This window comes from Bidens hawaiensis, unplaced genomic scaffold, assembly GCF_021521415.1.
Source record: "Bidens hawaiensis isolate Kalapana, Puna unplaced genomic scaffold, B.hawaiensis_p1.1 tig00011151_1, whole genome shotgun sequence".
Classification (NCBI taxonomy): domain Eukaryota; kingdom Viridiplantae; phylum Streptophyta; class Magnoliopsida; order Asterales; family Asteraceae; genus Bidens; species Bidens hawaiensis.
Genome location: NW_027491863.1, coordinates 483,328 through 508,429, shown reverse-complemented (window position 1 = coordinate 508,429; position 25,102 = coordinate 483,328). Strand labels below are relative to the sequence as shown.

At 46.8% G+C, this 25,102-nt stretch overlaps 2 protein-coding genes across 3 annotated transcripts; both read right to left on the bottom strand.

Moving 5' to 3' along the window:
• Positions 1–657: 657 nt before the first annotated feature.
• On the bottom strand, positions 658–11,757 carry LOC143537192 (uncharacterized). Of its 2 annotated transcripts, none has more exons than XM_077031013.1 (2): positions 10,957–11,757; positions 658–886 (listed from the first exon to the last, which is right to left on the bottom strand). In XM_077031013.1, the coding sequence occupies exons 1-2, from the start codon at positions 11,419–11,421 to the stop codon at positions 833–835; spliced, it is 519 nt and encodes a 172-aa protein (XP_076887128.1). In that variant the 5' UTR covers positions 11,422–11,757; the 3' UTR covers positions 658–832. The 2 variants fall into 2 exon arrangements, with proteins under 2 accessions (XP_076887128.1, XP_076887129.1); XM_077031014.1 differs by having other exon boundaries at positions 857–900.
• Positions 11,758–12,979: 1,222 nt separating this feature from the next.
• On the bottom strand, positions 12,980–14,315 carry LOC143537191 (uncharacterized). The gene has a single exon (XM_077031012.1). It carries the CDS (start codon positions 14,307–14,309, stop codon positions 13,158–13,160), a length of 1,152 nt encoding a protein of 383 aa, XP_076887127.1. The 5' UTR covers positions 14,310–14,315; the 3' UTR covers positions 12,980–13,157.
• Positions 14,316–25,102: the final 10,787 nt, after the last annotated feature.

The following is a 25,102-nucleotide window of genomic DNA, read 5'->3' as shown; positions in this document are numbered from 1 at the left end:
TTGAGAAAAATATATTTTATACAAAAAGCTTTATAAAAATATATTTATTTTAAAAAAAACAAAAGGTGTAAACGTGATTAGCGTCACTTGACGCATAACGCATGGGGTGAAGAGTTTTGACTACACCCTGTTTTTGTAAAAAACAATAACTCAGACTGGACACCACGTAACGTATAATGTCTGGAGGTGAAGAGTTATGACTACTCATTGTCTTTAACACTCTTTACGGGGTGTGCCCATCACAAACAGTATTTAACATTAGCTCGTCAAACACTTTTTAACATTAGCTAACACTCTTTACGTGGTTAGCCACGTCAAGAATCTAAGCACTATTTAACACTCTTAACATTAGCTCGTCAAACACTTTTTAACATTAGCTAGCACTCTTTACGTGGTTAGCCACGTCAAGAATCTAAGCACTATTTAACACTCTTTACGTGTCCGTCACAAACACTATTTAACATTCGCGTGACACTATTTAACATTCGCTAACACACTTTACGTGTTTAGCCGGTCTAGAATCCAAGACTACGCACGAGTAAACTTACTAGTTTCTTCATGTTATAAAGAAAGAAAACATCTCTCTTATTTACCATGAGAACAAAAACATTAATAAAAAAAGAAAGCATATTCATGTCCATCAAAAGGGTCAACCTCTAAACTCCTCTTTGCTTTCACCAATTCTACCTATATCCATCAATGCCTCCCCAATCACACCGCCACCGCCACTAGCAGAACCACCCGTCCCTTGTCGCCCTAAACCATCCTTAACAAAGTCGCCACCACTTCCTTGATGCTCGAAAGAGCTCTCCACCATGCCGCCACCTTGAGATTAAGATTCAAAACTTTCTTCTTCCTCCTCTTCACCAACCCATTCACCTTCGCCCTATATATTTATAACTGAAAATATTATGAGAATACTAAAATTATTATGAGAAAAATAAAATTAAAAATAGGTATAAGAAAATACATCAAAATTAAAAATGGATACATATTTAACAAGGTTTATTAATTAAATTTTAATAATCAACATTATTGTTCAATTGGCCAATAATAAATCCCTATTTGTTTTATCGCGACTACGGTCCCGAATTAAAAAAAGTTAGCCCCAAGTGATCCCGTTAAAAAAAACATAAAAAAACATAACGGCGTTATATTTTTTTCGAAACGTCAAACCATGTTTTTGGGCGGCTTGATTTTTTTGTTAATGGTAAGTTCGAACACTCGAATCAAAACATTATTTCGTCGTTTTGAACATAAGTTTTATATCAATCGGTCTGCATCCTTCTTCCGATCAAAAGCCTAAGACATTAGTTTGAAATTCGAAAAAAAAAATTTATAACGCCGTTAAGGGGACTTTGGCCAAATGAATTTAACAGAGGACCATTGAAGAGGTAGGTCCCAGCAGAGCCCAGTTGGACCCGCAAGACTCAACTTAAACAGGGACGTCTGCGCAGAGACCAACTGGATCCGCAGGACCAACCATGCTCAGAGAAGTGACGTCCTTACGCGCAGTATGCAAGCTGGTCCCGCAGGAAATGCCTCCCATGGTGAAGGACTCCGCCTGTTCCCGCAGCCTCGGATACAAGCCATGAGGGAAGGCCACCCGCGCAGCATGGCTACACGCACTAGGTACTTAGCTCTCGATCATTCAGTGTCACCTGAAGGAATGAGCAAAGCCGGGAGCAATCCCGCACAGAGGCGGGAGGGGGAATACTCCCGCCCAAATAAGCCAGTCTATACTGAAGGACCTTTCACTGTACCTGACGAGGTATGGGCGAAAGATCTGATCAGGGATACGACAGCTCACTGATACAGTATGGCGAGCAGCATGCTCCTGTACTGTATCACTATTAAGCCGCTGCCTACTCACCAACTACTGTCATACCACGTGCGTAGCCGGCAGTTGGTGGAAAGGGAATAGTATACAGCAAGCCTGGTCGCTATCAGCCGCTGCCTACCCACCAACTACCAGCAGGGCACGTGCGTAGGCTACTGTTGATGAACAGGAACAATGTTGCAGCCGGCCATACCTCCTTGGAAACCTACCTTCGGCTATAAATACCCCAAATGGTATGATCATCTGGTATGATCCAACAACATATCTTATTACATTATCATCATATTATACCTGATATCTGCTCTAGTAATCTCTTAATATACTTTTATATTTAAAGAGCAATCTAGTCTGATTCTCACGCCGGAGGGTGGTCACAAGGAGGAACCCCCCCCTTCTCAGTGACGAGCTCACGGTGTCTGTTTTGCAGGTTATCAGAAGAACCATCTTCCAAGGGTCTAACCCCTCGTGGGAAACAGCTATCCAACCCCCAGGTTACCAGTAATCTGCCCGGGGTCCGGTTAGTGTTTCTTCATTGGCGCCATCCGTGCATAAAGCTAGAACTTTATTTTTCTCCAGTTTTTTCAAACTTCTGCAAAGATGGTTAGAGAAATTCCGGTAACCATAACCCCTGCTACTAGGGGGAATACCGGCAACACAGTTTTTACGAACACTACCCCGGCTACCGAAGCCGGGGCAAGCGAAGTAAATTTTACGAACACTACCCCACTTACCAAAGCTGGGGCAAGTGCAGTAAATGATCGCCTACTGGGATCCACTGATACCCAGGTTGAGAAACGAAGACTCCCCCGCCAAACTCTCGATGAAGTTAAGGCATGGGCGGAGGCACGACAAAAGGAATTCCAGGCTGAGTTGGACGAACGCTTGCGTTCCGTGCAACAGGCCGACGAATTCGAATACTGGGAGGATGAATCGGAGGAATCCGACTCCGACGCGAACCCTCGCCATAGGGCAAAAGGGAAGCATAAGGAAACGGAATCCCAACCGAAAAGGCATTTTGGACAAGCCTTCAAACCAAAAAGCACAGGTGGAAGTCCACGAGACTTCTCTAAAACGTTCAGACCAAACGTTGCAAATGCAGGAACGTCCAAATTTGCGAGGGACATTGCTGAAGCAATCGCCCCAAAGAGTGCCAAACAAATGCCCAACATAGGCACATATGACGGTATATCTGATCCAGACGATCATTTGAACAGGTTCATAGCAGGGGCAACCGTCAGCAATTGGACGGAACCCACGTGGTGTTACATGTTCCAAATGACGCTGGTTGGGGCTGCTAGAGCATGGTTCGATCGTCTACCGGTCAACCACATCTACGACTGGGCAGACTTCCAACAAAAGTTTAGCCAACACTTCAGCCAGCAACGGAAGTATACCGAGGAGCAATGGACAATCCTCAAATGCATACGAGAGGAAGACGAATCTCTGCCAAACTTCATCACTCGCTTCAACTCAAAGAAGCTAAGTTTGGGCAATATCAGTGAAGATCTTGTTCGCGCTGCCTTCATCCAGGGCGCACATGACCCAGAGCTCATCCGCACCCTAACGGGTAAAGATGGCATGCCATCCACATGGGATGGCATCATGACAGCAGCAAAACGCTATGCGGAAACAGAGAAACAACTGGGTAGAGATCTCCCACAGAGCACAAACCTCTACACCCAGAGGACGAGAGAAGACAACGTCCTCACCGCCCGATTAAATAAAAAACGAAAGCTAGGCATCTGGCAGTCAAGGGTAAACTTTGACACCTCATCCGGCTTGCAAAATCGGTTGGGCGGAAGGGATAATGTACAGTCGCACCGGAACTCCAGATGGACGCCACTCACCAAAAGCGTCACTGAGATATTCGCCACTGAAGGGCTCCCATGGCCAAACCCGCCAATAATCCGACATCGTCACGATGCAGATCGGAGCAAATACTGTGACTTTCACAAGACAAAGGGCCACAACACTGAAGAATGCATAGATGTAAAAGATATGGTCGAAGCATTTGTCAGAGATGGGACGCTCGCGCACCTCGTGGCGTAATAAAGGCTGAGCAGGCGGGTGCGCATAGAACCCCATCTGGGGAAAACACGAATCAATTCCAGTTTCAAAATCGAGACTACATGCTGCGTAAAGAACGAGATCCCGAACCAGGTGCGTATCGGCTCGATGGCACTCCCATCCCAACAAGGAAGGGAGCTCATTTACACATTTTGCATGTAAATCAATTCCAATTTGTAAAGAAAAGGCCAAGAGCCACTTCTAATGGAAATGATTCTCTTAAGAATATCGAAGCTGATGATTTTACATTTAATACTTTTCTGGACACTAATATGCCGGTTTTCACCGCATAATTACGTGAAGTCATTGCATGGGAAGGCGGTCCTACCCGCACGAACCCAATAACGTGACAAACCTTCACGCAGGTCAGTTGAAGGGGAAAAAGTTCAGCACCCAAAAATGAAAGTGCCGGTCTATCCGCATGAATCATTAACGAAACTGAATAACCTATCAACAACCGCGCGTCGAACGGTTAAAACTATCCAACACTGGTGACGGCATTCACATTACGTGAAGTCGTTGCGTGGGAAGGCGGTCTTACCCGCACGAACCCAATAACGTGGCAAACTTTCACGCAGGTCAGTTGAAGGAGTTCAATTATTCCATTAAATGAAAGTGCCGGTTTATCCGCATGAATCATGAAAGGAAAATGAACACTAACCTATCGACAACCGCGCGTCGAACGGTTCAGAACAAAATTCTTATAAAGGAAAGAAAAACCTACACGCAGGTCAGATAAGGGTAAAGTTTTGCCATCCTACTAAGTGCAAGTGACGGTTCTACCCGCACAATCACGAAAGAGGAAGCAAAACTTCACACCTATTATCAACCACGTTCAAAGGTTAACTTATCCTCAAAAGGTAAGAAAAACCTACACGCAGGTCAGATAAGGGTAAAGTTTTGCCATCCTACTAAGTGCAAGTGACGGTTCTACCCGCACAATCACGAAAGAGGAAGCAAAACTTCACACCTATTATCAACCACGTTCAAAGGTTAACTTATCCTCAAAAGGTAAGAAAAACCTACACGCAGGTCAGATAAGGGTAAAGTTTTGCCATCCTACTAAGTGCAAGTGACGGTTCTACCCGCACAATCACGAAAGAGGAAGCAAAACTTCACACCTATTATCAACCACGTTCAAAGGTTAACTTATCCTCAAAAGGCAAAGAAAACCTACACGCAGGTCAGATAAGGGTAAAGTTCTGCCATCCTACTAAGTGCAAGTGACGGTTCTACCCGCACAATCACGAAAGAGGAAGCAAAACTTCACACCTATTATCAACCACGTTCAAAGGTTAACTTATCCTCAAAAAGTAAGAAAAACCAGCACGCAGGTTAGATAAAAGTTAAAGTTTAGCCATCCTACCAAGTGCAAGTGACGGTTCTACCCGCACAATCACGAAGGAGGAAGCGAAACTTTAACCCACTATCAACCACGTTCAAAGGTTCTTATTCTAAACACTTGGAAAATTGCTAATTTAAACTAAGTATGCAAGTCATAAGTTTATAAAGCAAGGAACCCAAAGAAGGAAATAACAATCTTATACGCAAAAAGATTAATATTTCAAGAATATATTACAAGAATGGCCGGGTAACTACCCGCCTAAAAGAAAAAATAAAAAACTATACAAGTCTTAGCAATGGGAAGGGATCTTCAGGATCAAGCCTCAGGGCCGCTACCACTTGGACCCGCTCCGTCAGAACGGGGTGGTTCGAGGAACGCTTTGAGGACAGCTAACCCATCATCAGCAGCAGCTACTTCGTCCACCTTCTCCACCACTGGATGCGGGAAGGCGGCGTATTGGTTCAATGCTTGGTCATAAATGGCTTCAGTATCCACATTGAACAAAGGGAAGTTGGAAGGCGGGACGCCTTTCTCAACAAACCCTAGACCAAGCATGAAGCCGGCCTTTTCCCCATCATCATGAGAAGCGTTGAGGGCTGCGGTCATAGCATCATCGTAAGAGGTCTCTGAAAAGACCCGACGCACAACCTACAAAGAAAACACAAGTATTAGAACCTTTTCTTACAAAAGAAATGCGTGAAGATAAATCTAAACATACCTGAGGCAACGCTTCTCGAAGTAGCCATTGGAGGGTAGCTTGCACTTCGTCACGGGCGCGTTCGGCTTCGCTTTGGTTCAGATTGGCAAGTAATACTTCCTTTGCGGCAGCCTCTTCGACGCCCTTAAGCTTCCGCTCGGTTGGGTCAAGCACCCCCCTCTGGTCAAGAATCTCTTGCAGCTTCTTGGCATCTTCCATTGCCAAGGCGTCATGAGCATGCTGAAGAGCCTTTAATTTGCATTTAAGCTGCTCATTCTCCACACGCAAAGGCTCAGCAACGGCTTCAGCCTTGGCAGCCCTCTCGGTTGCGTTTCGCGCAGTCTCCCTGGCCAACCGAAGCTGTTCATTCACAGCTTGGGCAGCTTTGGAGTGGGCCTCGAGTCGCGCCTGAACTTCAACCTCGAGGGCCTTGAAGGCCTTCTCCTTGTCGGCGGCAGCTGCCGCCAGCTGTTGGTTCTCCTCCCGAAGAGCACGCGCCTCAGATATGTCCTTGGCGTGAGCTGCTTTCAACTTGTCGTTTTCACGACAAAGCAGCTCGACGCGCGGCTGCATCCGGGCCTGGAGAACCCGAAGCTCATTAGTTAGCCTACCCTCCTGGTAGCTAACCATGGCTTCCCCCAACGCGCCCGGAGGAGCAGCGTGGCGAGCCCAGTCCACGCACTCCACGGGTGTGCGAAGGGTTGTTCCTCGGCGTATGTTCCATCGAGGAACATACACTTCATTGGAATCCGACACTGCAAAAGAAACAAAAGCAGTAAGGAAAAGATGATGAAAAACAAGGGAAAAAGAAAGGAACCCTACGCACCTGTAGGGTCAATGACAGGCCGGTAGCCGCCAAACCCATCACCTGAACCTAAAGGAAATCCATCCAACAGGTCAGGCAGACGGGAAGGTGGCAAAGATCGGCGTGAAGCCCTGCGCGTACCTGATGGTCCGGCCATTGGTGCCGGTGGCGCGGGCATGGTGGCAGCCGCCGTGGTCGCCGACGTTGTCTCCGCCGCGGTCGCCGCCTCCTTAAAAGCAGCAGTAACCGCCGGTTCCGTGAAGGATGCTGTAAAAATCGCACTCACGGCCGGCGGTGAAGTCATCTCGGCCGGAACAGTTGGTTCGACGGAGCGACCAACTGGACCAGCGGATGCAAGCGCAGGCGACTGGGTCGACGCCTCAGGAAGGCTGACCGAGCCTACCATCATTGGCGAGGAAGTACTCCCCTGCGTTTCACCCAGGATTGCGTCAACATCCACGCCTGCACAAAGAAGAAAATGTTAAAAAGAAAATTATTGACAAATCTACAAAGGCATTATGATTATACTTACGGGTTTTCTTGACCCTGAACGTACGGACGGGCGGGGAGGAACCCGATGGAGCCGGCCTCTTGGTACCGGTCACCGTCGTCTTCGTTGGTTCTCCGGAGGTAACGGTCGTAGCCTCCGGAGCAGTGGTCTTCTCACCACCGGGCTTCCCCGCCACCTCTTCACTATCTGACTCCGTGTCAGATAGAACCACTGGATCAGCTGTGGCCTTCTCCTTCCCCTTCACGCCGGCAGCAGTCTTTTTCTTCCGCACCAACGGAGGACCTTCTGCGGATTCCTCAGAAGAAGAAATGTCAAGAACTCCAGCAGCAGGCACAGCATTGAGGGGTTCAGGGTAGAAGATAGGCTTACCAGGCCGTCGGTGGCTCAGGATCTCTTGACCCGGCGGGTAAACCTCCACGAACCGACTCGCAGTTTGCTCTAGGATGGGCAACTCGTTCTCGTCCAGAGCACGAGTACCCATCCGTGCGGGACCATCTTCCTCCCGCGGATTCAGGAGCGACTGTAGGTCGTTCCCCTCTGAAATAAACAGGAAAGTTAGAAAAAAGTCAAAATCAACAAAAAGAAACAAGACATACCATAAGGGACAGAGTTCGAACCATATTCAAGGACAATCGGAACCTTCTGCGCATTCGCCGCCTTCCACACTCGGCTCATCCCCAGCATTACCATCGCTGACTCCGGAAAACGGAAAACCGGGGATTGGACCCGGGATATCTTCGAGAACCATTCCGCCTCCTCGTAGTTGAGGGCGTGAAGGCTCTGAAGTGCCTGGCCGTTCTTGAACTTCATGGCAATGGGGATGGCGCGAGCGGATATGAAGAAGAACTCTCTTCTCCACGAGCGAAGACTCCGCTCGGTGGTACAAATCTTTAAACCCTTAATCCGGGTTGTAAGACTGTACCACCCCTGGATGCACCTCCAAGTGTAGAAGGTCATCAGAAGGTCCACATGGGGCTCGATGCCCAGAATCCGGCACACCCACTCAAAATGACGAATCTTGGCGATCGCCATGGGGTGCAGCTCGGTCAAATGAACGCTGTGCCTCTCAAGAACACGATACACAAACTTTGTCAACGGGAACCTAAGGTTCCCGTAGATAAAGAATGCAGCATAAACCCCGATCTTGCCACTAGGGGCATCGTACACAGTATGGTGGGGTTCAGGAAACTCAGGCTCGAGAGACTCGAGCATGAACTTCCTGACGATATACTGGTACAGATCGACAGAAAGAGAACACTGGCACTCGCCAGCAGTCTTCTGATCGTCGGCATCATGAGAAGACATTTTTCAAGAAAGAGAAGTGATTTCGGGAAAATGCTTGCCTGAAAAAGGGGAGTATTTGCCGGAAATCACTAAGAAGAAGAAGAAGAAAGGTGAAAGTGTGAATTACAAATAACCCTCTTCCCCTTTATATAGTAATCGCAATTAATGCGGTGAATTTAATGCGGAGGAGAGAGAAATCAAAGGTGCAATGAAACTATGACACGTGGCAAAAAGCAGGCTGGCAACAGCTGTTGAAAGGACGTGTGCCAGTAATTTCGCGGCCACGCGCCCGAAAAATCACGCCCACGCGCCTGAAAAAGCGACTGGAATGACCATGTTCTGTCACGTCACCATAACTTCCTGCACGTCCTGACAGTCAGAAGAAACCGTCGCACGACGTTTCAGAGGTTTGGACTGTTCTTATCTTTCCACCAACTCTTCGAATTTCAAAATTCAAAATTTAAAAAATATTAAAAAGTAAGCGGGAAAATACCCCTTACCCCTTGGCAAACAAGTAACCGTTAGACGGATGCGGGTACAGTGTAAAGGCAAAACCCTTCACATACCTAGCACCCGCAGGGAATTGAAGCCAAGTAAACCTTGGCAAACAAGTAACCGTTAGACGGATGCGGGTACAGTGTAAAGGCAAAACCCTTCACATACCTAGCACCCGCAGGGAATTGAAGCCAAGTAAACCTTGGCAAACAAGTAACCGTTAGACGGATGCGGGTACAGTGTAAAGGCAAAACCCTTCACATACCTAGCACCCACAGGGAATTGAAGCCAAGTAAACCTTGGCAAACAAGTAACCGTTAGACGGATGCGGGTACAGTGTAAAGGCAAAACCCTTCACATACCTAGCACCCGCAGGGAATTGAAGCCAAGTAAACCTTGGAAGTAAAGTAACCGTAAGACGAGCGCTGGTACAGTGTTAAGGCAAAACCCTTCACATACCTAGCGCTCCGCTGGGAATTGAAACCAGGAAGGATCTTCTGGGCAATGCTTGCGGAAACGGAAATAACATCCCCGCATAGCGGGAACGTTGAGAACTACGTTGTTTGAAGCGCCAGAATGGAATTGGTGGTTTTAACATAATTGATCACTATGTTCAAAACTACCAAAACCTCATGGAGAATCCACACAACTGGGACTCAATGCTCCTGACTTGCGAGGAGGTTACAGACCTACCCGCATCATACCCAAAGACCAAGCAGGAAACTCGGGCATTTCTGCAAGTGACAAGGACTTCCCATGGAAAACCTTACAAAACCCTTTTCAAAACCCTTTGCTTAAGTCCAAAAGTTCACCTCACTTTATTAAACACGCATGAGAAGAACATTGGACTGGGGGGACTTGAAGAGGTAGGTCCCAGCAGAGCCCAGTTGGACCCGCAAGACTCAACTTAAACAGGGACGTCTGCGCAGAGACCAACTGGATCCGCAGGACCAACCATGCTCAGAGAAGTGACGTCCTTACGCGCAGTATGCAAGCTGGTCCCGCAGGAAATGCCTCCCATGGTGAAGGACTCCGCCTGTTCCCGCAGCCTCGGATACAAGCCATGAGGGAAGGCCACCCGCGCAGCATGGCTACACGCACTAGGTACTTAGCTCTCGTTCAGTGTCACCTGAAGGAATGAGCAAAGCCGGGAGCAATCCCGCACAGAGGCGGGAGAGGGAATACTCCCGCCCAAATAAGCCAGTCTATACTGAAGGACCTTTCACTGTACCTGACGAGGTATGGGCGAAAGATCTGATCAGGGATACGACAGCTCACTGATACAGTATGGCGAGCAGCATGCTCCTGTACTGTATCACTATTAAGCCGCTGCCTACTCACCAACTACTGTCATACCACGTGCGTAGCCGGCAGTTGGTGGAAAGGGAATAGTATACAGCAGGCCTGGTCGCTATCAGCCGCTGCCTACCCACCAACTACCAGCAGGGCACGTGCGTAGGCTACTGTTGATGAACAGGAACAATGTTGCAGCCGGCCATACCTCCTTGGAAACCTACCTTCGGCTATAAATACCCCAAATGGTATGATCATCTGGTATGATCCAACAACATATCTTATTACATTATCATCATATTATACCTGATATCTGCTCTAGTAATCTCTTAATATACTTTTATATTTAAAGAGCAATCTAGTCTGATTCTCACGCCGGAGGGTGGTCACAAGGAGGAACCCCCCCCTTCTCAGTGACGAGCTCACGGTGTCTGTTTTGCAGGTTATCAGAAGAACCATCTTCCAAGGGTCTAACCCCTCGTGGGAAACAGCTATCCAACCCCCAGGTTACCAGTAATCTGCCCGGGGTCCGGTTAGTGTTTCTTCAACCATTAATGGCCAAATAACCACAGGTGACGAAATTCAATAAACCATCTAACAATAATAATAATTTACCTACCTTCGAATTCTTGGCTTGTAATTCTCTTTGTTTTTCCGCTTTCTTCCTAGCAGCATATTCTTTAGCACTCTCCACTGTCGACACAACCATATCCTTAGTCTTCTTGGCAACATCAGCCACAACATCCTTTGTTGCCACAACCGTGTTCCCCGCAAATCCCGCAACACCCGAGGCCACATTCGCCATCATCTCGGTAGCACCAACCGCTTTCTCACTAGCAAACTCAGCAGCAGTCCACCCAGCCACCACAGCTTTGTCTTTGACCACCCCAGCTGCCTTCCCAACATACCCTGCAGTCGCCTTTCCGGTATCTAATGCAACATCCTTGGCAGCTACCGCCTTTTCCCCAACATAGCTAGCACCCTTTTTGGTCGCATCCATCGCTGTGGCGGTTATTCCGATTGTTTTTTCTACCACCACGTCTTTCGCTTGTCCGGATTTGTCTAAAGTGTAGTCTTTTGCCATTGCTGCCTTTTCAGCCGCGGTTTGAGCGGCTGAAGATAGCGTTTCTTTTGCTTGTTTGTTGGCTTTTCATGACCTTGTAATCCGACGCTCTAGCCGCATTCTCAGCCGCAATTTGAGTAGCACCGGAAAGAGCTCCTTTTGTCATGACCTGCCCACGACCGGTTGGTGTTGCCATCTCTTTCGGTTTCGCCTTCGCCTTGGCAGCTCTAATGGCATCTATGGAGTTTTGTTGTGCGGTTGCTCTTAATTTGGATATCTCTTCAAAAGAAGGACCTTTGTATTGATCACCGGCTGCTGCACCATGCATGCTACTTGTAGTATCTTTAACATTAACATCTTGCTCGTTGGTAACTAATTTGTGCTCTCTTTTTAACTCTTAGTGACATGATTATTATTGAAGATATATTTCTTCAGGTTGCTTTGAAAATTAATGAAATCAATGTTATGTTTGTGATAATTATTATTATAAGGGTGACGTTGGATTATATATAAGGAGCAAATATGTCGGTTGTTTGGTGATGAAGAAGACACGTGGAGGCCAGGGAGAGAGAAAGCGTTGGTGAGTCAGCAAACAGTGGTACACGTGTAAGTAACTGGTAGTATATGTTATCTTTTAGAAGTTTCATTCATTGCAAGACTCGAGACTCCTTTGATTCCAATCTTCATGTTTGGGGTGTATCCGCACGAGCTAGAATACAATATATATAATAATAATAATAATAATACTAATACTAATATATAAAATAATAATTTTTAATTAACCGACTAAATGATACCGGAACGGAAGCATTCAAATGGTTCATGACAGTATGACACTTTAGTTAATCAGAGATCGATAAATTAAACTATAGGTTTCAAGAACAAAGTCTTTTTTTCTTATAATAAACTCAATCAAAAACCCGCTAACAAGAAAATCTAACATCCTATTTATGCTAAAAGAAAACCCATTAATATTCATTAGTTTTCTGTCAGTGCTTGTTTGTCCATTAGCGTCCGTTTACAATATTAACGAATGGACAAAGACGAGCTCAATCCCTTAATGGACGGACACGGGCACGAATTTTCGTTCGGTAGAGTTGTCGTGAACCGTCCATTTGTCCGAAAAAGCTTAACGGACGAACACGGACAAGGTTCCTTCAGTTCGGTCCGTTCCATTTACAGCCCTAAGTGTTGGTGTCATGCATTTTCTAATTAAACCACTAGTCTTAGCACATTAATAATACTTTGAAGGTAGTAACAAAAGTTAGTTAAATACAGAGAAATTGTAAATATGGATCATAACTCTTAAACACATACGAGCCACTCCAGTAAGGCGGTAACGAAAGGTCTATAGTTGTATCAGAGATCCTCTCGGAACCCTTACGTCTCCTCCACTGTTAGCAGTCTTCGTCCACTTACCCTCTTTCAACTGCGCGTCGGTCACATGCCAAAAACCTGCATTACAAATGGTTAACAAATTATGTTTTGGGGTCACAAAATTTGAAGTTGCATCACTTCAATATAACATTTGGCTTAATATACTATTAACTTTGACATGACTTTAGATCCTGCTAAAAACAAATATGCAAGATATATATAAGAAATATCAGATCAATCCAGGAGTACCTTTGCGATCGAGCGGACAAGTATTTAGTGCCAAAAGTAAACGACACAAATGCCAGTAGCAGCGTTGCTGCAATACTCGTCATCGTTTTCAGCTGCTGAACTCGAGAGCAGCTTTATGATCCTGCAAGTATTTATTTTGGATCCTTCACTAAATTGGTGATAAATTCAGTGGTAGCGCCACATTTCACCACAAAGCTCAAAAGCCTCATCGCCTCATCAACACGACCCGACTCACATAAACCAGCGACAACCATCTCATACAACCCCACATCACCAAACAACCCTTTTCTCTCCATCGTCAAAAGCAAACCAACCGCATCACCAAACTCCCCCTTCTTACACCACCCCTTAACCAAATCACCGAAAACCCCACAACCCAAATCCACACCCTTCCTCTGCAACTTACCCGCCAACTCCATCGCCGCGTCCATCTCCCCAACCCAACAAATCCCACTAACCAAAATCCTACACGTCTCATCATTCCGACAAACCCAAACCCCTCTCTCAGACATTTCATCGAACACCTGGAACGCACTCTCCATTTTCCCTAACTCACAATACTTTCCAACAATCAAATTCCATAAATACATCTCCACCTTCAAACCCTTATCACACATCTCGATTACCAACCTCTCGGCATCGCCAACCCGCCCACCGCTTAAATACCCGTCGATCAAAATCTTATACGTCTCCACATTCCACCCCAATCCTCCTTCCTCCATTAACCCCAAAACCAAATCCAACTCGATAAACTCCCATCTTCGGCAACACGCACCGATCAACGTATTAAACGTAACCACATTCGGTTTATCGACACTCGGTCTAACTTTACCGCTCATACGCATAGCGTGTTTAACCAACTCTCTACCGGCTTTGATATCCCCAACCTTACACAACCGATCAACCACAACAGTTAATGTATAAACCGACACGTGGACACCGGCTTCCATCATTTTGTACAGTACATCTAACCCTAACCCTAATAACTGTTCAGTTCTAATTAGCTTAATTAAGTAACTGTAACACGTCTGTTTGTTAATATAAATCCTATTGTTTGTCATGTAATTAAATGTTTCCAATGCTGAATTGAAATTGGCTGTATCGGAATATGCTTTTAGCATCAAATTAAACCTTTTTGAAACGGTAACGGAGTCAAACCGTTGACTCTCAAGAACAACAGAAGCTATATCTGGACACGTGGACCTCCGTGACTGAACCGATCTGCAAATTACTGCAAGTTTATTGATTGGTTTCAGGTCTTTGAGAATTGTTTGGACTGCCATTTTTGTTTCCTGAAGCCTGAAACTCTGAAAGGATAGATTTCTATGACGTATATATAAATCGGTTAACCGAACCAACTCGAAAATCGGACTGGTTTGAAACTGATTACGTAAAAACCAATTTGAAACCGATTGAAACCATATGTCAGAACCGGTTTGTAATTTGGGTTTTCAAACTGGTTAACCGAACTTAAACCGAGCAAAACTAAAATCTATCATAAACAGGTTTTAACTTTTGTTGACTAAAACAAACCGGTTTCAACCCAAACTGGTTTAAATTGGTTCAATGTAAGGCTGAGGGGTGTGGGGGCGCGAGAGGGGGCGCGAGTGGGGGCGCCAGCCAATAATATTGTGACGTGTGGCAGAGAGAGAAAGTTGATAAGATGGGTGTTGGTAGTGGTGCTCGCGCCCCGGGACATGGTGTGGAGGGGCGCGAGAGGGGGCGCGAGCGGTTTTTTTTTATTATTTTTTAAATGTAGTAAAAAAACGTATTATTAAAAAAACTCAAAAATTATTTAAAAAAACACACATTTTTTTGAAAATTCATAATAAAAAAAAACATACTAAAAATTAAACAAACAATAATATTTAATAATAAAACTAATCTAATACAAGATCATCTGGTCGCCTCGCCCACAAATGTTCAACCAACTCATGTCGAAGATCCCCGTGTATCTCACGGCTCTTGATATTTGCTATGTTATGAAGTTTTTGTTGATCACTGATTGTGGACGGTTGTGGCGGAATGTCACCTTGGTAGTTTTGGCATATAGCTTTGCCCTCGTCTTCTAACGTCATGTTGTGTAGGATAAGACACGTGTAGACGACGTCCATTATCCTCTCCCGAGTCCAATAACGTATCGGGTTCGCCAGAACATAATATTGTTTTTTTATAGCTCCAAAAGCTCTTTCAATATCTTTTCTAGCAGACTCTTGCTTCTTCGTAAAATACTTCCATTTGTCGGCGACTGGATCTGTAAAAGCTTGAACTAACACAGCCAATTCGTTGTAAATACCATCGACCAGATAGTACCCTTACTTGAAGAGTTCTTCATTTGCAACAAAAGATTGAGGTGGTTCAACCCCGTCGATAAGGTCGTTGATCAAATGTGACTGATCGATAACATTAAGGTCGTTATTTGACCCAGCAACACCAAAAAAAGCATGCCAAAACCAAAGATCCTGTGACACCGCCGCCTCAAGTATGAGGGCCGGCCCTTCATGATCACCACGGTGGAACTGACCTCGCCAGGCCGTTGGACACATAGCCCATCCAACATGCGTACAATCGATGCTACCTAGCATCCCAGGAAAACCATGTTTTTCTGCGTGCACCTCATATATGCGTTGGATGTCATACGTTGTAGGTTTACGCAGATATCTCCGAGCGTAAGTCGATATGACTCCTACGTACAATATATATTAAAAAATGTAATAAATATTTAATAAAAAGTAAAATTAATGTTTTTTACCTTGGCAGAAAAAATGAAGGGATTCACGTGCAACCCTTTTCGACATCTGTAAATACTCATCCAAAGCGTCCGACGAGATGCCGTACGTTAATTGACGGATAGCAGCCGTGCATTTTTGAAGAGGGGTAAAACCGGGAAGACCCCTAGCATCCTCCCTTTGTTGGAAAAAGGGAGCTATACGCGTGAACAATTGCCTGCCCATTCGAAAACGAGTTCGAAAATCCGACTCCGCGTATACCTGTTGAGGGCTAAAATAATGCCTCATCAAAGTATCGTTAGCACCCGATCGATCACGATCACGAGGTGGTGCTCTAACCCTCGGGAGTCGGGGTTGATGGGCTTGATTTTGCAAGAGATTGACCACGGTTGCGGTCAAAACTCCCCCTACATGAAGAAGCAAATCATCCTCTTCGGAGGAGTCGGAATCAGACGAGTACGACGACATAATTTTTTAAAAAAAAAATGGGACGATGGGTTGTTTGGAGATTGAAGTTGTGTTTGATATGGTAAAAATGGGTTGATTTGGGGGTATTATATAGGATTTTGTGAAGGTTTTTTTAAAAAAGTTTGAAACAAATGGGTAATATATAGGAAGTGTTGTATAAAGAAATGGGTAAGTTTGGTGTTTTTTGAAGTTGTGTTAAAGTGTTGTATAAAATGTGTAATATATAGGAGTAGAAACATTTTTTTTTTTAAAATTTAAGAGCCAACGGCTCATTTAAGTTTTCAAACGGCTCTTTTCACCATTCCCCAAGCCCTAAACGCCCCACATGTCCCGCGAACCCCCTTGCGCCTGCCTCTTTTTCTGCGCTCGCGCCCCTCTCGCGCCCCTCTCGCGCCTCGGTGGTGTGGTGCTCGCGCCCCGGCTGTCCTCTTGCGCCCTTTCTCACGCTCCACACCCCTCAGCCTAATCATAATATTAAGCAAGTTAGGGATGCGTGAAATGTACATTTACTTTAGTTTGTTATGGGGTTCAGGAGAAGTGCCCAATTTTTATTTTGTTAATTGATAAATTTTATGATTGTGTCACATATGATCACAAGTTTTATTTTGGGGGTAATATTAATAAATAATTGAATTGCATAAGACAGTTTCTAAAAACCCAAATTGCTAAAGAGAGAAACACGCGTTTGGTTCTCGGGTTCATCTCTCTCACAAAATCCATACACGATTTTTGTCTCAAATTTATGAGTTTTATCCGCTACAAGTATTTGGGGAACTACCAAATAACTTTAATTTGAAAGTTTCTGTAGAGGTAAAGGTACTTCAATTAGCCTACACCTCCCCACATGCGTGGAATAACCCTAACCTGGAGGATAGTCGTTTGCGGAAAGAGCATAGCAGACAACGGCTAATCAAACAGCCAATCGCAATGCAAACCCTTAGGGGACACACAACACAGAAAGGACAACAAGCGTACGACGAGCCTATCAGGAGGCGCCAACATGGTACCCTTAGTAGTCAACCATTCCATCTGGCAGCTGTCACAGCCAATCGGAGACTAGAAATGTGCTTAGACACAAAGAATAGAAGGTTCGATTGATCGGCCAAATCTTCTCTACCTCTTCGGCTATAAATATGATGCAAAACCAACGATAACATCTATCTAATTCCATTCACTCATATCCATCAACAATCAATCATTATTCTCACGTCAGAGGGTGGTTACGAGAAGAACCCCCCCCCCCATTCGACTTCTCGTAACGAGCTCACGTTGCTCTATTTTGTAGGAGCAATTGGTGAATCCCTTGGACCGCTTGACTACATATCCCCATACACGGATGAGATAATAACTTGACCATTCTAGGTTCACTAAGTGTTTCTTCAGTTTCATACGACTCTCTGAAAAATCCAAGTCAAATTTTCCAACAATTTACTTCCAAGTTCCAACAAAATTAAGTGGTAGCTCCGTTGGTTTGGTGGCGATCACTAGCCGAGTCCTACGTCCTCATAGGTAAAAAACCGTGGTTGGTTGCCTCGATTTTTTTATAGTCGCAACGTTTCACCATATTCTTCTATAGCTTATCCACTTGTATACTGTTTTTATATTTAAGGCGTAACAGACCATCAACGTACCGCTTTAAAGAAACTATGGTTAAAGAGGTAGGTCCCAGCAGAGCCCAGTTGGACCCGCAAGACTCACCTTAAACAGGGACGTCTGCGCAGAGACCAACTGGATCCGCAGGACCAACCATGCTCAGAGACGTGACGTCCTTACGCGCAGTACGCAAGCTGGTCCCGCAGGAAATGCCTCCCAATGGTGAAGGACTCCGCCTGTCCCCGCAGCCTCGGATACAAGCCATGAGGGAAGGCCACCCGCGCAGCATGGCTACACGCACAAGGCACTTAGCTCTCGATCATTCAGTGTCACCTGAAGGAATGAGCCAAGCCGGGAGCAATCCCGCACAGAGGCGGGAGGGGGAATACTCCCGCCCAAATAAGCCAGTCCGTATACTGAATGATCTTTTACTGTACCTGACGAGGTATGGGCGAAAGATCTGATCAGAGATACGACAGCTCACTGATACAGTATGGCGAGCAGCATGATCCTGTACTGTATCACTATTAGCCGCTGCCTACTCACCAACTACTGTCATACCACGTGCGTAGCCGGCAGTTGGTGGAAAGGGAATAGTACACAGCAGGCCTGGTCACTATCAGCCGCTGCCTACCCACCAACTACCAGCAGGGCACGTGCGTAGGCTACTGTTGATGAACATGAACACTGTAGCAGCCGGCCATACCTCCTTGGAAACCTACCTTCGGCTATAAATACCCCAAATGGTATGATCATCTGAACACATTATTACATTACATTATCTTATATCATCATATTATACCTGATATCTGCTCTAGCAATCTCTTAATATACTTTTATATTTAAAGAGCAATCTAGTCTGATTCTCACGCCGGAGGGTGGTCACAAGGAGGAACCCCCCCCTTCTCAGTGACGAGCTCACGGTGTCTGTTTTGCAGGTTATCAGAAGAACCATCTTCAAAGGGTCTAACCCCTCGTGGGAAACAGCTATCCAACCCCCAGGTTACCAGTAATCTGTCAGGGGTCTGGTTAGTGTTTCTTCATTGGCGCCATCCGTGCATAAAGCTAGAACTACAATTTTCTCCAGTTTTTTCAAACTTCAACAAAGATGGTTAGAGAAATTCCGGTAACCACAACCCCAGCTACTAGGGGGAATACCGGCAACACAGTTTTTACGAACACTACCCCGGCTACCGAAGCCGGGGCAAGTGAAGTAAATTTTACGAACACTACCCCACTTACCAAAGCTGGGGCAAGTGCAGTAAATGACCGCCTACTGGGATCCACCGATACCCAGTTTGAGAAACGAAGACTCCCCCGCCAGACTCTCGATGAAGTTAAGGCATGGGCGGAGGCACGACAAAAGGAATTCCAGGCTGAGTTGGACGAACGCTTGCGTTCCGTGCAACAGGCCGATGAATTCGAGTACTGGGAGGATGACTCGGAGGAATCCGACTCCGACGCGAACCCTCGCCATAGGGCAAAAGGGAAGCGTAAGGAAACGGAATCCCAACCGAAAAGGCATTTTGGACAAGCCTTCAAACCAAAAAGCACAGGTGGAAGTCCACGAGACTTCTCAAAAACGTTCAGACCAAACGTTGCAAATGCAGGAATGTCCAAGTTTGCAAGGGACATTGCGGAAGCAATCGCCCCAAAGAGTGCCAAACAAATGCCTAACATAGGCACATATGACGGTTTATCTGATCCAGACGATCATTTGAACAGGTTCATAGCGGGGGCAACCGTCAGCAATTGGACGGAACCCACGTGGTGCTACATGTTCCAAATGACACTTGTTGGGGCTGCTAGAGCTTGGTTTGATCGTCTACCGGTCAACCACATCTACGACTGGGCAGACTTCCAACAGAAGTTTAGCCAACACTTCAGCCAGCAACGGAAGTATACCGAGGAGCAATGGACAATCCTCAAATGCATACGAGAGGAAGATGAATCTCTGCCAAACTTCATCACTCGCTTCAACTCAAAGAAGCTAAGTTTGGGCAATATCAGCGAAGATCTTGTTCGCGCTGCCTTCATCCAGGGCGCACATGACCCAGAGCTCATCCGCACCCTAACGGGTAAAGATGGCATGCCATCCACATGGGATGGCATCATGACAGCAGCAAAACGCTATGCGGAAACGGAGAAGCAACTGGGTAAAGATCTCCCACAGAGCACAAACCTCTACACCCAGAGGACGAGAGAGGACAACGTCCTCACAGCCCGACTAAATAAAAAACGAAAGCTAGGCATTTGGCAGTCAAGGGTAAACTTTGACACCTCATCTGGCTTGCAACATCGGTTGGGCGGAAGGGATAATGTACAGCCGCACCGAAACTCCAGATGGACGCCACTCACCAAAAGCGTCACTGAGATATTCGCCACTGAAGAGCTCCCGTGGCCAAAACCTCCGATAATCCGACATCGTCACGATGCTGATCGGAGCAAATACTGTGACTTTCACAAGACAAAGGGCCACAACACTGAAGAATGCATAGATGTAAAAGACATGGTCGAAGCATTTGTCAGAGATGGGACGCTCGCGCACCTCGTGGCGCAATAAAGGCTGAGCAGGCGGATGCGTGTAGAACCCCAGCTGGGGAAAACGAATAAAAATTCCAGCTTCAACATTGAGACTACATGCTGCGTAAAGAACGAGATCCCGAACCAGGTGCGTATCGGCTCGATGGTGCTCCCATCCCAACATGGAAGGGAGCTCATTTACACAGTTTGCATGTAAATCAATTCCAATTTGTAAAGAAAAGGCCAAGAGCCACTTCTAATGGAAATGATTCTCTTTTAAGAACATCGAAGCTGATGATTTTACATTTATACTTTTCTGAACACTAATATGCCGGTTTTCACCGCATAATTACGTGAGGTCATTGCATGGGAAGGCGGTCCTACCCGCACGAACCCAAAAAACGTGACAAACCTTCACGCAACCGCGCGTCGAACGGTTAAACTATGCAACACTGGTGACGGCATTCACATTACGTGAAGTCGTTGCGTGGGAAGGCGGTCCTACCCGCACGAACCCAATAACGTGGCAAACCTTCACGCAGGTCAGTTGAAGGAAAAGTTCAATTCTCCCATTAAATGAAAGTGCCGGTCTATCCGCATGAATCATGAAAGGAAACTGAACACTAACCTATCGACAACCGCGCGTCGAATGGTCAAAAACAAAATTCTTAAAAGGATAAAGAAAACCTACACGCAGGTCAGATAAGGGTAAAGTTTTGCCATCCTACTAAGTGCAAGTGACGGTTCTACCCGCACAATCACGAAAGAGGAAACAAAACTTCACACCTATTATCAACCACGTTCAAAGGTTAACTTATCCTCAAAGGATGAGGAAAACCTACACGCAGGTCAGATAAGGGTAAAGTTTTGCCACCCTACTAAGTGCAAGTGACGGTTCTACCCGCACAATCACGAAAGAGGAAACAAAACTTCACACCTATTATCAACCACGTTCAAAGGTTAACTTATCCTCAAAGGATGAGGAAAACCTACACGCAGGTCAGATAAGGGTAAAGTTTTGCCATCCTACTAAGTGCAAGTGACGGTTCTACCCGCACAATCACGAAAGAGGAAACAAAACTTCACACCTATTATCAACCACGTTCAAAGGTTAACTTATCTTAATGCCTTAGAAATTTCGAAAAGGAAAACCTACACGCAGGTCAGATGAAGGCTAAAGTTTAGCCATCCTACCAAGTGCAAGTGACGGTTCTACCCGCACAATCACGAAGGAGGAAGCGAAACTTTAACCCATTATCAACCACGTTCAAAGGTTCTTATTCTAAACACTTGGAAAATTGCTAATTTAAACTAAGTATGCAAGTCATAAGTTTATAAAGCAAGGAACCCAAAGAAGGAAATAACAATCTTATACGCAAAAAGATTTATATTTCACAAATTAACTATTACAAGAATGGCCGGGTAACTACCCGCCCAAAAGAATAAAACTATACAAGTCTATCTTAGCAATGGGAAGGGATCTTCAGGATCAAGCTTCAGGGCCGCTTCCACTTGGACCCGCTCCGTCAGAAGAACGGGGTGGTTCGAGGAACGCTTTGAGGACAGCTAACCTATCATCAGCAGCAGCTACTTCGTCCACCTTCTCCACCACTGGATGCGGGAAGGCGGCGTATTGGTTCAATGCTTGGTCATAAATGGCTTCGGTATCCACATCGAACAAAGGGAAGTTGGAAGGCGGGACGCCTTTCTCAACAAACCCTAGACCAAGCAGGAAGCCGGCCTTTTCCCCATCCTCATGAGAAGCGTTGAGGGCTGCGGTCATAGCATCATCGTAAGAGGTCTCTGAAAAGACCCGACGCACAACCTACAAAGAAAACACAAGTATTAGAACCTTTTCTTACAAAAGAAAAGCGTGAAGATAAAACTAAACATACCTGAGGCAACGCTTCTCGAAGAAGCCATTGGAGGGCAGCTTGAGCTTCGTTATGGGCGTGTTCGGCTTCGCTCTTGTTAAGGTTGGCAAGTAAAACTTCCTTTGCGGCAGCCTCTTCGACGCCCTTGAGTTTCCGCTCGGTGTGGTCAAGCACCCCCCTCTGGTCCAGGATTTCCTGGAGTTTCTTGGCATCTTCCATTGCCAAGGCATCATGAGCGCGTTGAAGAGCCTCTAATTTGGCCTTGAGCTCCTCATTCTCCACGCGCAAAGGCTCAGCAACGGCTTCAGCCTTGGCAGCCCTCTCGGTTGCGTTTCGCGCAGTCTCCCTGGCCAGCCGAAGCTGTTCATTCACAGCTTGGGCAGCCTTGGAACGGGCCTCGAGTCGCGCCTGAACTTCAACCTCGAGGGCCTTGAAGGCCTTCTCCTTGTCGGCGGCAGCTGCCGCCAGCTGTTGGTTCTCCTCCCGAAGAGCACGCGCCTCAGATACGTCCTTGGCGCGAGCTGCTTTCAACTTGTCGTTTTCACGACAAAGCAGCTCGACGCGTGGCTGCGTCCGGGCCTGGAGAACCCGAAGCTCATTGGTTAGCCTACCCTCCTGGTAGCTAGCCATGGCTTCCCCCAACGCACCATGAGGAGCAGCGTGGCGAGCCCAGTCCACGCACTCCACAGGGGTACGAAGGGTTGTTCCTCGGCGTATGTTCCATCGCGGAACATACACTTCATTGGAATCCGACACTGCAAAAGAAACAAAGGCAGTAAGGAAAAGATGATAAAAAACAAGGGAAAAAGAAAGGAACCCTACGCACCTGTAGGGTCAATGACAGGCCGATAGCCGCCAAACCCATCACCTGAACCTAAAGGAAATCCATCCAACAGGTCAGGCAGACGGGAAGGTGACAAAGATCGGCGGGACGCCCTGCGCGTACCTGATGGTCCGGCCGTCGGTGCCGGTGGTGCGGGCATGGTGGCAGCCGCCGTGGTCGCCGTTGTGGTCGCCGCCGTGGTCGCCGCCTCGTAGTCAGCAGCAGCAGTAACCGCCGGCTCTGTGAAGGATGCTGTAAAAATCGCACTCACGGCCGGCGGGGACGTCATCTCAGCTGGAACAGTCTGCTCAGGAGCAACTGAACCAGCGGAAGCAGGCGCGGTCACCTGGGTCGACGCCTCAGGTAGGCTGACCAAGCCTACCGTCATTGGCGGAAGGGTACTCCTCTGCGCTTCACCCCGGAATGCGTCAACATCCACGCCTGCACAAAGAAGAAAGTGTTAGATAAATTAATGAAGTGATAAATCTACAGACATTATAATTGTACTTACGGGTTTTCTTGACCCTGAACGTACGGACGGGCGGGGAGGAACCCGATGGAGCCGGCCTCTTGGTACCGGTCACCGTCGTCTTCGTAGGTTCTCCGGAGGTAACGGTCGTAGCCTCCGGAGCAGTGGTCTTCTCACCACCGGGCTTCCCCGCCACTTCTTCACTATATGACTCCGAGTCAGATAGAACCACTGGATCAGCTGTGGAGGCCTTCTCCTTCCCCTTCACGCCGGCAGCAGCTTTCTTCTTCCGCACCAACGGAGGAGCATCTGAGGATTCCTCAGAGGAAGACGGGTCAGGAATTCCAGCAGCGGGTACAGCATTGAGGGATTGAGGAAAGAATATCGCCTTACCTGGCCGCCGGTGGCTCAGGATCTCGTGGCCCAGCGGATAGACCTCCACAAACCGATCCGCCGTTTGCTCCAGGATGGGCAACTCGCCCTCGTCCAGAGCACGAGTACCCATCCGCGCAGGACCGTCGGTTTCCCGCGGGTACAGAAGCGACTCCAAATCATTTCCCTCTGAAAGAATAAACAGTTAGAAGACAAACGCGTATCAAAAAGAAAGACAAGACATACCATAGGGAATAGAGTTCAAACCGTATTCGAGAAGGATGGGAACCTGAGACGCATCCTTCCACACCCGGCTCATCCCTAACATGACCATCCCGGACTCCGCAAACAGGTAAACCGGAGATTGGATCCGGGATATCTTCGAAAACCATTCCGCCTCCTGGTAGTTGGGGGCGTGAAGGCTCGGTATCGCTTGGCCATTTTTAAACTTCATGGCAAGGGGGATGGCGCGGGCAGAAATGTAGAAGAATTCCTGCTTCCACGCGCGAAGACTGCGCTCGGTGTCGCAAATCTTCAGACCCTTAATACGGGTCGTCAAGGTGTACCACCCCTGGATGCACCTCCAGGTATAGAAGGTCATCAGGCGGTCCACATGGGGCTCGATGCCCAAAATCCGGCACACCCACTCAAAATGGCGAATCTTGGCGATCGCCATGGGGTGCAGCTCGGTCAAATGAACACCGTGCCTCTCAAGGACACGGTAAACAAATTTTGTCAACGGGAATCTAAGATTCCCATAGACAAAAAATGCAGCATAAACCCCGATCTTGCCTCTGGGGGCATCGTACACGGTCTGGTGGGATTCAGGAAACTCAGGCTCGAGATGATCGAGCATGAACTTCCTGACAACATACCGGTACTGATCGCCGGGCAGAGCACACTGGCACTCGCCAGCAGTACCCCTGTCATCGGCTATAGCTTCAGCATCACGAGAAGACATCTTGCAGAGAGAAGAGAACGATTTTGAGAGAATGCTCGATTGAATAAAGGAGTATTCGCCGGAAATCGCCTTAAAGATGAAGAGAAGAGTTAAAAGTGTGAATTGCAAATAACCCTCTCCCCCTTTATATAGTAATCGCAATTAATGCGGTGAAATTAATGCGGAGGAGAGAGAAATCGAATGTGCAATGAAACTATGACACGTGGCAAAAACCAAGCTGACAACAGCTGTTGAAAGGACGTATGCCAGTAATTTCGCGGCCAC